Source organism: Rutilus rutilus, assembly GCF_951802725.1.
Source record: "Rutilus rutilus genome assembly, chromosome: 12".
Lineage (NCBI taxonomy): Eukaryota > Metazoa > Chordata > Actinopteri > Cypriniformes > Leuciscidae > Rutilus > Rutilus rutilus.
Window position 1 is genome coordinate 6683260 of NC_140217.1, and position 13641 is coordinate 6696900.

The 13641-nt window shown below is 39.0% G+C and overlaps 1 protein-coding gene across 1 annotated transcript; it reads right to left on the reverse strand.

The window, feature by feature from the left end:
* Nucleotides 1-1122: 1122 nt before the first annotated feature.
* Nucleotides 1123-12420, reverse strand: ihhb (Indian hedgehog signaling molecule b). Its single transcript, XM_084425887.1, has 3 exons — nucleotides 11541-12420; nucleotides 5482-5743; nucleotides 1123-3188 (listed from the first exon to the last, which is right to left on the reverse strand). The coding sequence occupies exons 1-3, from the start codon at nucleotides 11838-11840 to the stop codon at nucleotides 2503-2505; spliced, it is 1248 nt and encodes a 415-aa protein (XP_084282013.1). The 5' UTR covers nucleotides 11841-12420; the 3' UTR covers nucleotides 1123-2502.
* Between the last annotated feature and the right edge of the window lie 1221 nt (nucleotides 12421-13641).

Below are 13641 nucleotides of genomic sequence, written 5' to 3' on the forward strand. Positions count from 1 at the left end.
AAATAATATTTTACGCATATTTATAATATATATTTTTCACTGTATAAATATGATTTTTACGCATTCATTTTTTTTAAGATGGGGGGCCCTCACACCAGAATGATCAGGGGGCCTGTTGCATCTAAAAGATTGAAAAACTTTGTGATATACAACATTAAAGCCATGGTCAGATTGGTCACATCTGCAGTTGTTCATGTGTGAAATCCAGTTATTTCAATAGGAATCATTACAAGCATAAAGGGAAATATTACCACATGCAATGGGTTCAAGTTGGTCACGCGTTGACACGTTGATTGACATTTATTTAGCAGAAGCGTTTAACCAGAGTGACTTAAGTGAGGAATAATAATAGCCTACAGTAGCCTACACAAAGTTCATCATGAAAAGTCATTAACATTTAAAGTCCTGCAATACACTTCTATAAGCTGACCAGAACAAAATTTCATCCTTTTTTCAAATGAATGATTTAGTGTCTTGAGCATTTGAAAGATGAGACTTGCCTAAATGTTTGCATGGTTTCATGAGTAAGAGGAGTGTTTCTCTTTTCAATAGAGTCATATCACATGTTAGGTGGGATTCTCATTACATTAAACCTATCTGACTTCCCTTGCACACCGTAATGGGAACAATTATATATATAAACCATGGTTCTCAACCAGGGGGCCGTGGCACCACAAATTATTTAAAGTAACAATCTTAATTAAAATGCTAAAAACACTAAAAATACAGATGTACACCATTAAACTAACATCATAATATATCATCATTATTATATATATATATATATATATATATATTTTTTTTTTTTTTTTTTTTTTCCTCCACAGAATTAACCTGAAGTAAAAATCAGCTTAGATAGGATGGCCTTGGCTTGGAATCAAAAACGCTGAGAACCACTGACAAAGAAAAAACCTCCAGCAGATGACAAATTAATATTAGAGAAATTGTAATAGCCAGCAAAGACCAAAAATGAGACAAAATAAATAATTTGTATGAAGTTTAATTTCAAAAATAGATTTTAAATACTTTACCTGAATACCTTATATTACCATACTGATATTACAAAGCACATTTTTAAATTAGTTTAACAGATTGTCTTAAGACTGATGACAATCTAATGAGGAAGGAGACTGGAATACGGGAATAGCAAACAAGCATACACAAGGCACAGACAATGTTTGGTCTCTCACAATTCCTGTAAGAAGCAAGACCAGAGGTCAGTTTGCAATCAGTTCTTTTTACAGTTACAGGTGATGCGCGTAATTATTTTCCATGTGAAATATTTTTTCTTTATTCTATCTAGAGATTAGTAAGGATGATTCTCTTGAAAAGTGTAAACACTTTGCCATTTCAGCATCTAGATGAGCCCAACACAGCAACATTGACTCAACCAATGGACCCTTCTCACAGACGGTGATGACACATTCAAATGTATTTTACATTTAGACTAAACTTTGTGTTATATTACCTTTCCATTAAGGGGACTTAAAATGCATCGGGGTCTACCAGAATAGGTTTTCATGCCTGAATGTTCAAAAAACATCTTATTTTTCACATATTTTACATTGTTGCAGCACCTCTCTTCCTAGTCTGTCAGTAACGCTCTGGGATACGTTGGCTAGCAATGTTTTTGGGAAATGCACCCCTGTTTAGTTCCCGCTCTATGAATCCCCTCCTTCTGAAAATTACAATGTGCTCTGATTGGTCGGCGGGACCAGTGTGTTGTGATTGGTCAACCGTTTCGGAAATGCCACGCCCCTTACCATAACGGCAAGTTTTAACACACTCAACCAGGCCTCGATCTCTTTTTTTTTGCATATGCCTTGGGTAGAAATTCTTTAAATGAGGGATATTGTAACATGTTCGTTCCCGGAAGAAAACTCAAGACTACAATCGAGGCGTTGAAAGGAGTTTTAGAAACAGTGCTGATTGTTGAAGGAGAATAACTTCCTTTGTAACTTTGCAGACCTTTTTCATACTCAAACAGCAACATCGCACACTAAAGAAAGTTGAAAATGTAAAAAACAACAATAGGACAGCTTTAAATGACAAAAACCTCGTTTTTGGACAAGTTCGGTATTTTACACTTACAGCCCTGTTTTCAGATCGTTTCTGATGAAATAGAACGGTTAAGATTGAAATTTGGACACATGCTGCTGGCCCGAGAATTTTCGGTTTCTGTGGTAATTTGTTTCCTTTTTTCGAATGTTGTGGGAACACTATTGTGGGGTTTTCTTTTGGTATTTGAGCAAATGGGAATGCAAAAATTATATTTGCTATCATCTCCCGTTCACCACAATAGAAGTTTACCCAACTACGACCCTGAACCCTGCAAATGTGAAAAGGGTCCATGGCGTGAGTTACACACTTCACCTTTATTAAGTAACTAAAAAGTCTGCTTATGGTATGCATTTCGTCTAACTCAGCACTATCCCCTTAAGTCACAAACCCTGAGCATTCAGTCAACTCTTTTCGCCCATCTCGGCATTTCTTTTCAATCCATCATCTTTCATTTTCTTCTAAGGCCCAAGGGTGGAAAAGTTCTGAGTCTAGCAGTAGTGTTCCCACACTGAGTAGGACCTGAGAGTACCAGTGTAAGCCGTTCTTAAGGATCCGATCCGGTCCGGTCCAGCTGTACAACAGGCGTAAAGGCGTAAATGCCCAGTGAGCTAGCCGTTGTTTGTTCACCGCGGCGTAACACGAGGTGACCACGCCATTCACCACCAAAGTCCCATGGGCAGTGAGTGGGGCGAAAACCCCCTGGTCCTCCCGCACCTCCACTCGAGTGATCCGCGAAACACGTTTCCTGAGTTCCCCTTCATCGACGATCAGCAAACACTGCCCTGGCTGGGCATCACTGGCAAATATCGCCCGGAGGGCACCCGGCATTGGCTGGCCCCCTCTGGAGCAGTTTCCAACCCAGACAAACAGTAAATGAGCTGCTGTTAAGGAGACGTTGGCCCCATCCTCAGTGCTGATCACATAAAAGTGCTTCTGGGCAATGGGGCTACGGTCCAGGAAGGTGAGGACTTCGCTGTAGACGAGGTCGCCAGTCCCATCACTTCCCATTGAGGCCAGAACAAGGTCTCCTGCTCGCAGGTCTCGGATTGGTCTATGTGTGCCGTCCTCCATTGTCACCAGAGCCTCTCCAGGGAAACAGCCCCCCGTGTTAAGGGCTGCTGAGCGATCTGAAGAGAAAATTGAGGAAGGAATGGAAGAGAGGAATGAAAAGAGAAAGAAAGGAATAGAAAATGATTCATTAAGGAAATGGATTCAATGCCTTGTTTCTAATCTTCACTTCTGACTCACTGATATACCTCTGGCCTTTCGACCCTTCATTCATTGGTTGGTCCTACGGTGATTTGCCTCAGTGATTGGTTGAGTTGGTAAATAGGATCAGTGTGGCATCCTCAAAGTGATTGGCCAGGGTGGCGAATCACTAGGCCTTTAACCTCCTCTTCATTGGGATGTTGGTGTATGAGTGCCTCCTAGTGGACTGATTCTGACTTGACTGGCACTGCCAGCCTCTTTAGACTCTATGTTTTTGTACAAATTACAAGATATACATAATATATATATACACATAAGCTAGGTATAAAACCCCTGTATTTCTTCTGATCATGTCAGCTGACTTGCATAACGATCTGGGCAGAAAAGACAGGAGAAGAGTAACAAAAGGAAAGAAAATGGTGGGAAAAGAAAAAGGAAAAACAGAGAAACAGATGATGAATATAAAAGATTTTATTATGAAACTCAATGTACGTAAAAAGACAAAATAGTAAATCAAACCTGTATAAAAGGTGGGCCAAAACAACAACAAATAGTCTGCAGACTAATTAATCTGCAGACTATTCGAAAGGAAAATCTGCAGAATGGATTTAAACATGGTAAAATGCTTTAAACGTAGGTGCTTATTCATAATTTAGTTTCTGGCTGAAATCTTCAATAAACGAGCATGCAGAAGTAGAAGTTTCTGATTGACGAGTGTTCTGCCAAATCTGTGGCGTTTTCAGGGAATTCTGTGTGTGCAGATTACATTTATATTTATGCGTTGAGCAGATGATTCTGTGAGCCTGCAAATGACTAATGCATTTCACAATATTATGTTGCAAAAAAGGCTGAAAGGGTGAATGAGATTAACTTTAGTTTGACTTTTTTTGTTATATTGTTACTTTACATCAAAATTAGATAATTGGAGATATATAATAGAAGATAGAAGAATATTTCATTGTCAGTCTGCTTCCCCCACAGTTTCCACCCCCTGTTTGATTAATAGAAATTACTAGAAAAGATTAAATAGCATGTATGCTAAAAGCTAAATGGGCGATGCTAAAGCTACATGAAGTCTGTGCAGACTTGCATGGAAATAAGAATCAAGGTGAAGCACAGCTGGAAAAGTAAGAAAGGTGAAAGTAAATGTTAGAAATGGTGAACAGAGGAGTGAGTGCATTCATCAGACGGCCCAGTGCTGCAAGATTGTGCTGTTTTAATCTAGTCATCATGTGAAGCAAAGAAATGATCCCAAGATGAATCAAGCACGGCTCTCTTCATTAGAAAGCCCATAACCCACAGTCAGTGTGCGCTAAAACATGAGTCGAATGCGATTCCTTCTGTATGCTCTCACAGTCCATCCCTTGCCCTCATCTTCTCACATTGCACGGCTGTGAGAAGCTTTGTTAGTTTTGGTTAGATTAAAAAAGTTTTAAAAGTAACATGAAATCAAACATTATCCTATTTACCATCTTAAAACGACTTAAAATCCTCATCATCCAAAAATTACTTTCCGCTTCGCTCGTCAAGGGTGCATTTATTTGATCAAAAATACAGTAAAACCTGTAATATTGTAAAATATTATCACAGTTTTACATCTCTGTCATCTATGGAATCTCTTTACCTATTTTATTTATTTTATTTAAATATTTTTATATATTGTCATTTATTCCAGTGATCAAAGCTGAATTTTCAGCATCATCACTCATGATGATCACATGATCCTTCAGAAATCATTCTAATATGCTGATTGGCTGCTCAAGCAAACATGTTTTATTATCATCAATGTTGAAAACAGTTGTGCTGCTTAATATTATGTTATATTATATCATAATTTTTTTCAGGATTCTTTGATGAATAGAAAGTTCAAACGAACAGCACTGATTTTAAATAGAAATATTTTGTAACATTAGAAATGCCTTTACTGTCACTTTTGATCAATTTAATGCATTCGTGCTCAATCCAACTAATTCCCCATAAATAAAATAAAGTCCCAACTGCACTTTTTTCTCATTGAATATCCTGTTTCGCTCAGAAATCAAATGCGAATGGTGTTTCACGGAGACTTGCTAATGAATAAGGCACATGCTATTATCCTACCATGATTGCTTTCCTTCCTTTTCCCACCTTTCATTTGTAAGAAGTCGGACTAGTCTGTTTTTCCCTATTCCCCCATGCACAACCCCAACACAAACACAGCTCATCACTCGCCTGATTTGACACTGCAGTGTATGTGGCCTTTGGATTCGTAATAGACCCAGTCGAAGCCGGCCTCCACTGCCAGACGGGCCAGCATGGCGTACTTTTTCCGGTCGCGGTCCGAGGTAGTGATGTCAACAGCCCTGCCCTCATAATGCAGAGACTCCTCAGAGTGATGTCCGTCTTCATCCCAGCCCTCCGTCACACGCAGACGCACGCCAGGCCACAGGTTCATCACAGAGATGGCCAGGGAGTTCAGTTTATCCTTACAGCGCTGCAAAAGACAAAAAAAACATTTGAGAAACAATTACTATGAAAAGGGATCAAATGATTACCAGATAACAGGGTTATTATTGTTAACTATAACTAAAACCATGACTTTTTTTTTTTTTAAATACAATTAAATATTTTTAAATACATTTATTTTTTTCATTTAGTTCAATTTGAAGTATACAACTAAAAATTGTATGAAATGAAAACAAAAAAATAAAAAAATAAAACATTCAAAATATGAATAAATCTATTATAGTATATCGAATAACTCTGCCAGGCAGCTAAAGCAGCAAGTGCCTGATTATTCTAGTTTAATTATTCTTTATGATCTGTTGTCCTTCCAGGCTAATCATTTACATGCATTTAATGTGAGCTATTCGGAAATAAGTCATGTAAAACATTACAGTAACCATGATTACGGTGACACATTTTTATTTTGTCTGTGACAACAGCAACTCAAAATCAATCACAATGTCTCACAAGGAAATATATAAAAATGTACTTCTGGTGGTTTATGTAGCGTAAATGACCAGTGCGACAGTATTTAAACCCAACTGAATGCTGAACTCTGATACATAAGTTACCAATTAAACAAACAGAAGGAGGCTTTGCGTGCCTGAGTAAGAAAGAACACAAGGCCATTGTCTTGAATTTGTGAGTTTCCTGCTAGAAATATGGATTTTAGTACGCTCATGTCAAAAAGCCTGTGGCAAGCAGTTGCTAGGTGAGAAACGCGGTGAGCAATGGCAAATATAATCCTGACAGCCATTTGTAGAACTGACGCATTTGTGGTTAGCACAAACACACTCAGCCCGTGGGCTGATAAATCCCTGTCTCAACCAGAGGCCACGAGACATGCAAGGTCACTGGATAACCACCAACTAAGTGGTCACAAATTGCTTACTGACTGACGGCAGAGATTCTTTGATGTCGCCGTTCTAAGTCCTCACTACATAGTTGTGCCATCAAACCATCTATTTCTGTTCTCTGAATTGGAGACCCACCTTTCCACTCAATAGCTACCCTACAAAGCTCTGTGGACTATCTGTTTTAGTCTAAGCTCAGTGATTTGATGTCTCTGTGCTTATTAGGGTCTATCTCTAAGAGCTGTGCTTGGTCTCAGTGGATACTGGACCATCAGAGTCCAGGCTGGGAGAGGAAAAAATAGTGCCAGTGTGTTTGGTTATTCTGTTGAGTCTCTGAGGGTCATTGAAACCAAAACACGTACACGAGCAAATGCTTAGACTACAGTCAAAGCATCAACAATGATAATGCACTCTCTCACACTCGTACTTGTATGCCAACCCGTATGGCTTGCTTTCTTCCATGAAACCTAAAAGGAGATGTTTTGAAGAATGTTCACACTGCTCTTTCTCAAATGATAAACGCATATGCAGGTGCTATCGACTTGAAATAAAAACCATCAAGAAATGTATCATAAATGTCAAGTATTCACTAAAAGCCTGTACTATTAAGTGCTGCAGGAATGAGTCCTAAAACCTAGAGATGAGTTCCATTATCTTGCAGTCAATGGGTTTTTTGAATGAGTTTTTGGCTAAATGCCTGAAATAAGGTCTTTGGTGAACACATGCTCAAGATATTTTCACATTTTATTCTGCAACATAAAATACATCAGTTATACCTCACTTTGTGAAGGGCATTTTTTTTGTGTCTTGAAAAAACTATTTTTAAGCTTCTACTTACGCTCTTGTAAACTATTGTAACTCAAACTTTCCAACTTGTAGATTTTAAATAAAGATTGAAAGAGTTATTAGAGACAACCATGAAGTCATACAACCGTGGTGTACTTTGTTTATAGCTTAACTTTAGCTTTTTACTTCTGAAGATTGCGTTTAGGCTTTAAAGGTTGTGTTCATTTGTAAAGATTTTCTTGAAGAAAACATGTAAGAATAATAAACTTTTATTGGTTACAGAGCTTATTTTCTGCAACAATCTACATGCCAATGGAAAAATCCTATTGGTTTTTGTTAAAGGAACCAGGGTGATAGTCTTGTGACGACTGAGGCTAAGACTAGGTGATGAGAACTTATGGGATGATCTACAAAAATTACCCCTGGATAGATCTCATATTTCATTCTTGTTTCATTTTCACAAAAATATATGGATATATTCACAATTTCAACTTGCAGGTGAAGACAAAGCATTCTAGGTTTGACATCAGATGCCAAACACCATTGGTTCTTGCACATCACACAACCAATCAGGAAGTTTGAATATGCAGACACACAAATGAGAATAGAATTCTACAGCAAAAACTAATATTTTTAGTAAATGTTTTCATTATATGGAATAGAGCAGCGTGAACATTCTTCAAAACATCTCCTTTGAAATGTCATACAGGTTTGGAACAACAGAATGACTGGGAGTTCATTTCATCTGGAATTTTTCCTTAAAGAACAAAACCCTCATCCTCAGTTTAGATGCATTTTTTTGTTCACACAAAAGAAGATATTTTGAAGAATGTTGGTAACCAGACAGTCAGCGGTAGCCATAGACATCCATATTTCTTTCCTACTATGGAAGTCAATGACTACTGTCAAAAGTCTGGTTACAAACATTCTTTAAAATATATGTGAAGGTGAGTAGCCTAGGCCTAAGTGATTTTTATTTTTGGGTGAACTATCCCTTTCAGTTTTCCCCAATCCAAAAGTTGAAACAATGAGCTCCTGGACCTTGAAGAGTTCCAGTGAATCTTAAAAAAGACCAAGATCGATCAACTCTAAAGACTGTAGAACCGGTTTACGGTGACCTGCTGAAGGAAGCACTAGTTTATGGTTAACTAGAAATATGTACATTTGGCATCATTTCAGAAATGCCAATCTGAATGGAAAAACGTGAGTTTTTAGTTTTAAGAATACAAATATAGATATTTATAAAAAAATATATATAAAAAAATCCGAGCATGTCTCCGGATTGGATGATAAGAATAGCGTCTCGGCGAGCTGTAATAGATGCCTATTCACATGGCGGTGTGGATTTCAGCTTTTTTCGTTGTGGTCGCAAAAGTGAACTGGACTTCATAAATCAGCCCGTGAACTCTGTTAGTTTTGCTTTCAAAGCGTAGATCGACGGCTTTTCAGGAGGAGCGCCTTCACACTAACCGCGGGCTACACAAACATTCACCCCGCGCGCACCGACGGCACGGGGCCCTGAACACTCGCGCCTGTATGAGAGCGCCGGGGCCACTCGCCGCCTGAATCAAAAATAAGGTGGAGAAAAATATGTGTGTAATTAAGGCTTAAATGCATGAGAAGCCGGCTATTTTTACACACGTACGCTACGAAAACAAACAAAAAAATAACACAGAATAAAAAGGAAAAACAGACCAGAGGTTGTCTCCCGCCGTCGCCGCAGTTTGGCCCTCATAAATCGCGTGAAGGTCAGGTAAACGAACGCGGCGCTCGCCTGAGAGGTGACAGGTAAAGACGGGGTGAGATCTATGAGCCCCTCCTCAGTTCCCACACGGCTCTCCTGGACATTAACATGTGGGCATTCAGAGGAAAAGAGCTGATATAAATACTTTTAGGTGAGGGGGAGATTGGAGTCAAATAAATTCCACTCGGGACCACATCAACGTCGTAAAAAATATCTGACGCTTCAAAAAGGGGGGTGTATGTCGTTAATCACGAGCGGTCGTGTTTAAGCATACGGGTAAACATTAAAACAGTCACAGGTCATGCTCAATCTACAAGGGCAGTTTAATGTTTTCTTTTCCAATCGTGCTTAAAACAGCGACGGCACTGTTTTAATTAAACGTTTCAGGTTTCCCTTCCCTTCCATTTTATTGACAGTCACCCCTTTTTGCGTTCATTCATTCACATAAATTGAGCGAGAGCCCCGTGGGAGAAAGTTCAAATATGTGGTTATAAAATAACCTGACGACTACTGTGTCTTTAATTTGACGAAACCTGCCCCCATATTCTCTGTTGTGAAGACTGAAAGACCTGAAACCTTGAATGAACCCAAGGAAAAAAACTGTGGTCTCTATCCCCACATACATTCCACAACCATTTTTCACCTATGAGACAGTAGTAAAAGAAAAGTGACTTGAGCAAAGGGTCCTCAAAAAGGCCATTGATTAGTGACTACACAAGTAATGTAGTGCTGTCTGCAAATATCTGCATGGGTTGGAAACTTAAGGGTTGAAGGTACGAACCCCACAGTCATAAACTCAACATACTACTGACAATAAATCACATGCTGTTCCAGAGGGTCTGTCCCTGTAATAAGTGAAGTCACTTTGGATGAAAGTCTTTCTTGAACACATCCTCAGAATTCTCTCGAGGATTCATCTCAACTTTTCAAAACAAAATCCACACCTTTATTGAAGTCCACAGCAATTTTGACAGTTTAACGATAGGACAGTACCCTGATTTATTGCGCACAGAAGACAGGACACTGTATGGTAAACTAAATAATGGCATTAGAAATAGTGCAGTCATAATTGTCTGTTAAAGATCTGGGCCGGAAACTCAGGGTTGTAGGTTCAAACCTCATCACTTGTTGACCCAGGCGTTATAAGTGAAGTCACTTTGGATAAAAGTTTAAAGTAATAATTTGCAGACCTTATTTACCATATTCTCTGAATTATCTCAAGGATGCCTACCTTTTCTGATGCCCACTGCAATTTTTAACCTATGTTGCAGTACCCTGAACTAATGCTATGGATCTTTACTGTATATTAAATAGTAGCAGTAGTAATAGTAAGCAACTGCACGAAGGCACAGGGTGGTGTAGGAAGGCTGTAGGCTCAAACCTGATTATACCATTAACATTGTCTCATTGATAAGGGATAGTTCACCCCAAAATCAACATTGGTCCTCATTTATTCACAGGTGCTGCTCCAAAACTGTAATTCTTTCTTCTCCAGAACACAGAAATGTTTTTCAAAATGTTTGTAGCCAAACAGTTTTGGTTACTTTTGACTCCTATTGTAAAAAAAAAAAAAAAAAAAATGATACACTTCTCAAATTATCTCTTTTCTTTTCCACATAAGATAGTAAGTCATGCAAGTTTGGAACGACATGAAGGAGAGTAAAGAGTTTGTTTTTAATGATCTCTTTAACCACAAGTGTACATCAAATGGATAGTTCACCCAAAAATGAAAATTCTGTCATTAATTACTCACACTCATGTCGTTCCAAACCCGCAAGACTTTCGTTCATCTTCGGAACACAAATGTAGAATCTTTTTGATGAAAGCTTTCTGTACTTGACAGCTACGCAACTACCACTTTGACGCTTCAAAAAGTTAATAAAGAAGTTCATTTAAACATTGATCAGGCTTGATGTATGAGAACAAACCTCATTGGTTCTTGCTGAAGCTCAAACGTACTGCGTAACACGAGAATAAATCTCATTGGTTCTCGCAAGTCAAGCGAACATACTTGAGCTTCTATTTACCACAACTGATGTGTGTTGATGAATGTTTATATATGGATACAAGCCTAAATTAAATCTGTTCATCATATAAAGCAAAATCGCATTACTTCAGACAATTTGGACTAAAACACTCAATTCATATGGATTCGTTTTTTGATCTCTTTATAAACTTTTTGAAGTGTCAAAGTGGCAGTTGCATATCAGAAAGCTCTCGGATTTTATCAAAAAGATCTCAACTTGTGTTTCAAAGATGAACGAAAGTTTTTGGAACAACATGAGGGCGAGTAATAATGACAGAATTACAATTTTTGGGTGAACAATCAAGTAATAAATGAACAACTAGCCGAGCGAACTGCTCTCATGGACCATTTCATGGACCCCGTGCGTCTGCCTCACCTGCGTCATCATGCGGTCCGCACCTGTGTTCTCCTCATCCTTGAAAATGATGTCTGGGTTGTAGTTGGGCGTCAGCTCCTTAAAGCGATCGGAGCTGCGAGTTATCTTCCCCTCATATCTCCCACTGGCTCCCAGCGTTTTTTCGGCAACGTTTGGACTGAACTGCTTAAGAGCGAGAGGCGTGAGTTTCCTTGTAGTTCGTCTCTTGCCGTAACCTCTGCCCGGTCCACAGCTGTCGTACGCAGGCGAGAAAGCCAAGATGAAGCCGGTGAGGAGCGCCGCTGCTGTGGAGAGTCTCATGCCAACCGGTGCCAGCGGGCACTCCAAAAGATGGAGTGTCAAAGATGGTGAAGATGATGGTAAAGCGACCCTCCTCCCCCAAATCTCAGCTTCAGTCCCCGCGCAAGATCACCGGAGGGGGAGGAGGACCAGTCTATTAGGACACCTGGCGCTCACCATCCTTTTACGCACGGAAAGACACCCCGGCAGACGTTGGGTTCCTCAGGCAGTTGGTTGACGGAAAGGATGGTGCCAGCTCGTCAGTCCTCCTCTCAGGTCTGTAAAACTCGCTTTCTCTCGGTCCAAGCGGAGACAGGGGGAATAAATAGAGAAGTTCCGTTTATCTTGGCACGCGCGTTGAGAGTCGCCTGCAGGCGGGCCCTGGTTGCGCTGAGTCGCGGTCAGAGTGCGCGTCCCCGCAGCGGTTTCTGGCTCCCGGCTCGGCTGTTTGACTACTGCGCAGTGGCGCGCGGCTCTCAGTTGAGATGGAAATGGAAGTGACCCGAGCTCAGATGCTACTGAAGCAGCCGCACCCTGCCAGTCCTGCCCTCTGTCTGTCTCTGCCCTCCTCTTTATCAGCCCTGCTGCTGCTGCTGCTCTCCCCCTGCACCGCAACCGGCGGCTGCCAAGACGCGAGACAAACAGCAGGCGCATTACAAGTCTGGACTCTCGGACTCTGATGTGTCCAGTCTTTTGAACCTGAGCAGCAATGCTCTACTGCCTGTCAACGGTACGTCAGCACACGTGGAGTACTTAAACACACATACACTCGCACAACTATTCTTACACTGAATCTTTTATATGGCCAATTACAATTGATGTTTATATTATACCCAAGCAAAGATATTTTTTTGAGTATAAAAAAAAAAAAAACATTTTGTATTTATGCTCATTATTAAACCATTGAAATTATATTAACATTAATACTTAACATAATAAATGCAATTATTATATTATTCTGTTTATTTCCAACTTTTATTTGTCCACTTTTACTTTTGAAAGTCAATTGATTATATAATTTTGTTCTGCATTTACTTTTTATTTGTAAACTGATTTGGTTAAGCACACAAAACTTAAAAAAAATTTTATAATGGGACAGATCATCAGCAAAAGTGGGACAGTTCTGCAAATAGTTTCTGTATAATTCTATAAACAAATTGAAATTGCAATTTTCTATTTAAGATAGAAATTTGTCCAATTAAAAATGTATTATTTTTATATATACTTATTAAACCACTTTAAATTATAACTTATTTAATTAATAATGCAATTATAAGAGTTATTCAATTTATATCAAACTTATAGTTTTCCACTTTTACTTTTAAAAGTCAGTTGGCATTTACAATTTTTTTATTTTTTTGTAAACTGATTTGGTCAAGGTGGACTATGAAAAAGTGAAAGATTTGAAAAAAGATTTGGGAAAGTGGGAAGTTTTTGGTAGATTTGTGACAGAACACTTATTTAAGTTAAAGTGGGATACATCATCAGCAAAAGAGGGACAATGGTTTATAGAATTAAGAAAATATACTTGAAATAAAAAAAAAAATCTAGCAATTTTCTTCTTAAAAATAGAATTTTGAAAAAATGACGTCCCTGCTGAAAAAAAAAACAAAAAAACCTTGAGGTGGTCAGTGCGTTGGTATGGTACTGGTGCAAAGTGGTCTATCTTTAGGTCATTTGTGGCCACACAAGCTTGTAGTCTAGCTGATCTATCATCTAAATCAGCTTAGACCACCATGATCTAGTTAGAAGTCATGTAAAACCAATCACCATCACAAGGACAACACATAAGCTACCGTATGTAATCCTATGTTTGTGCTAT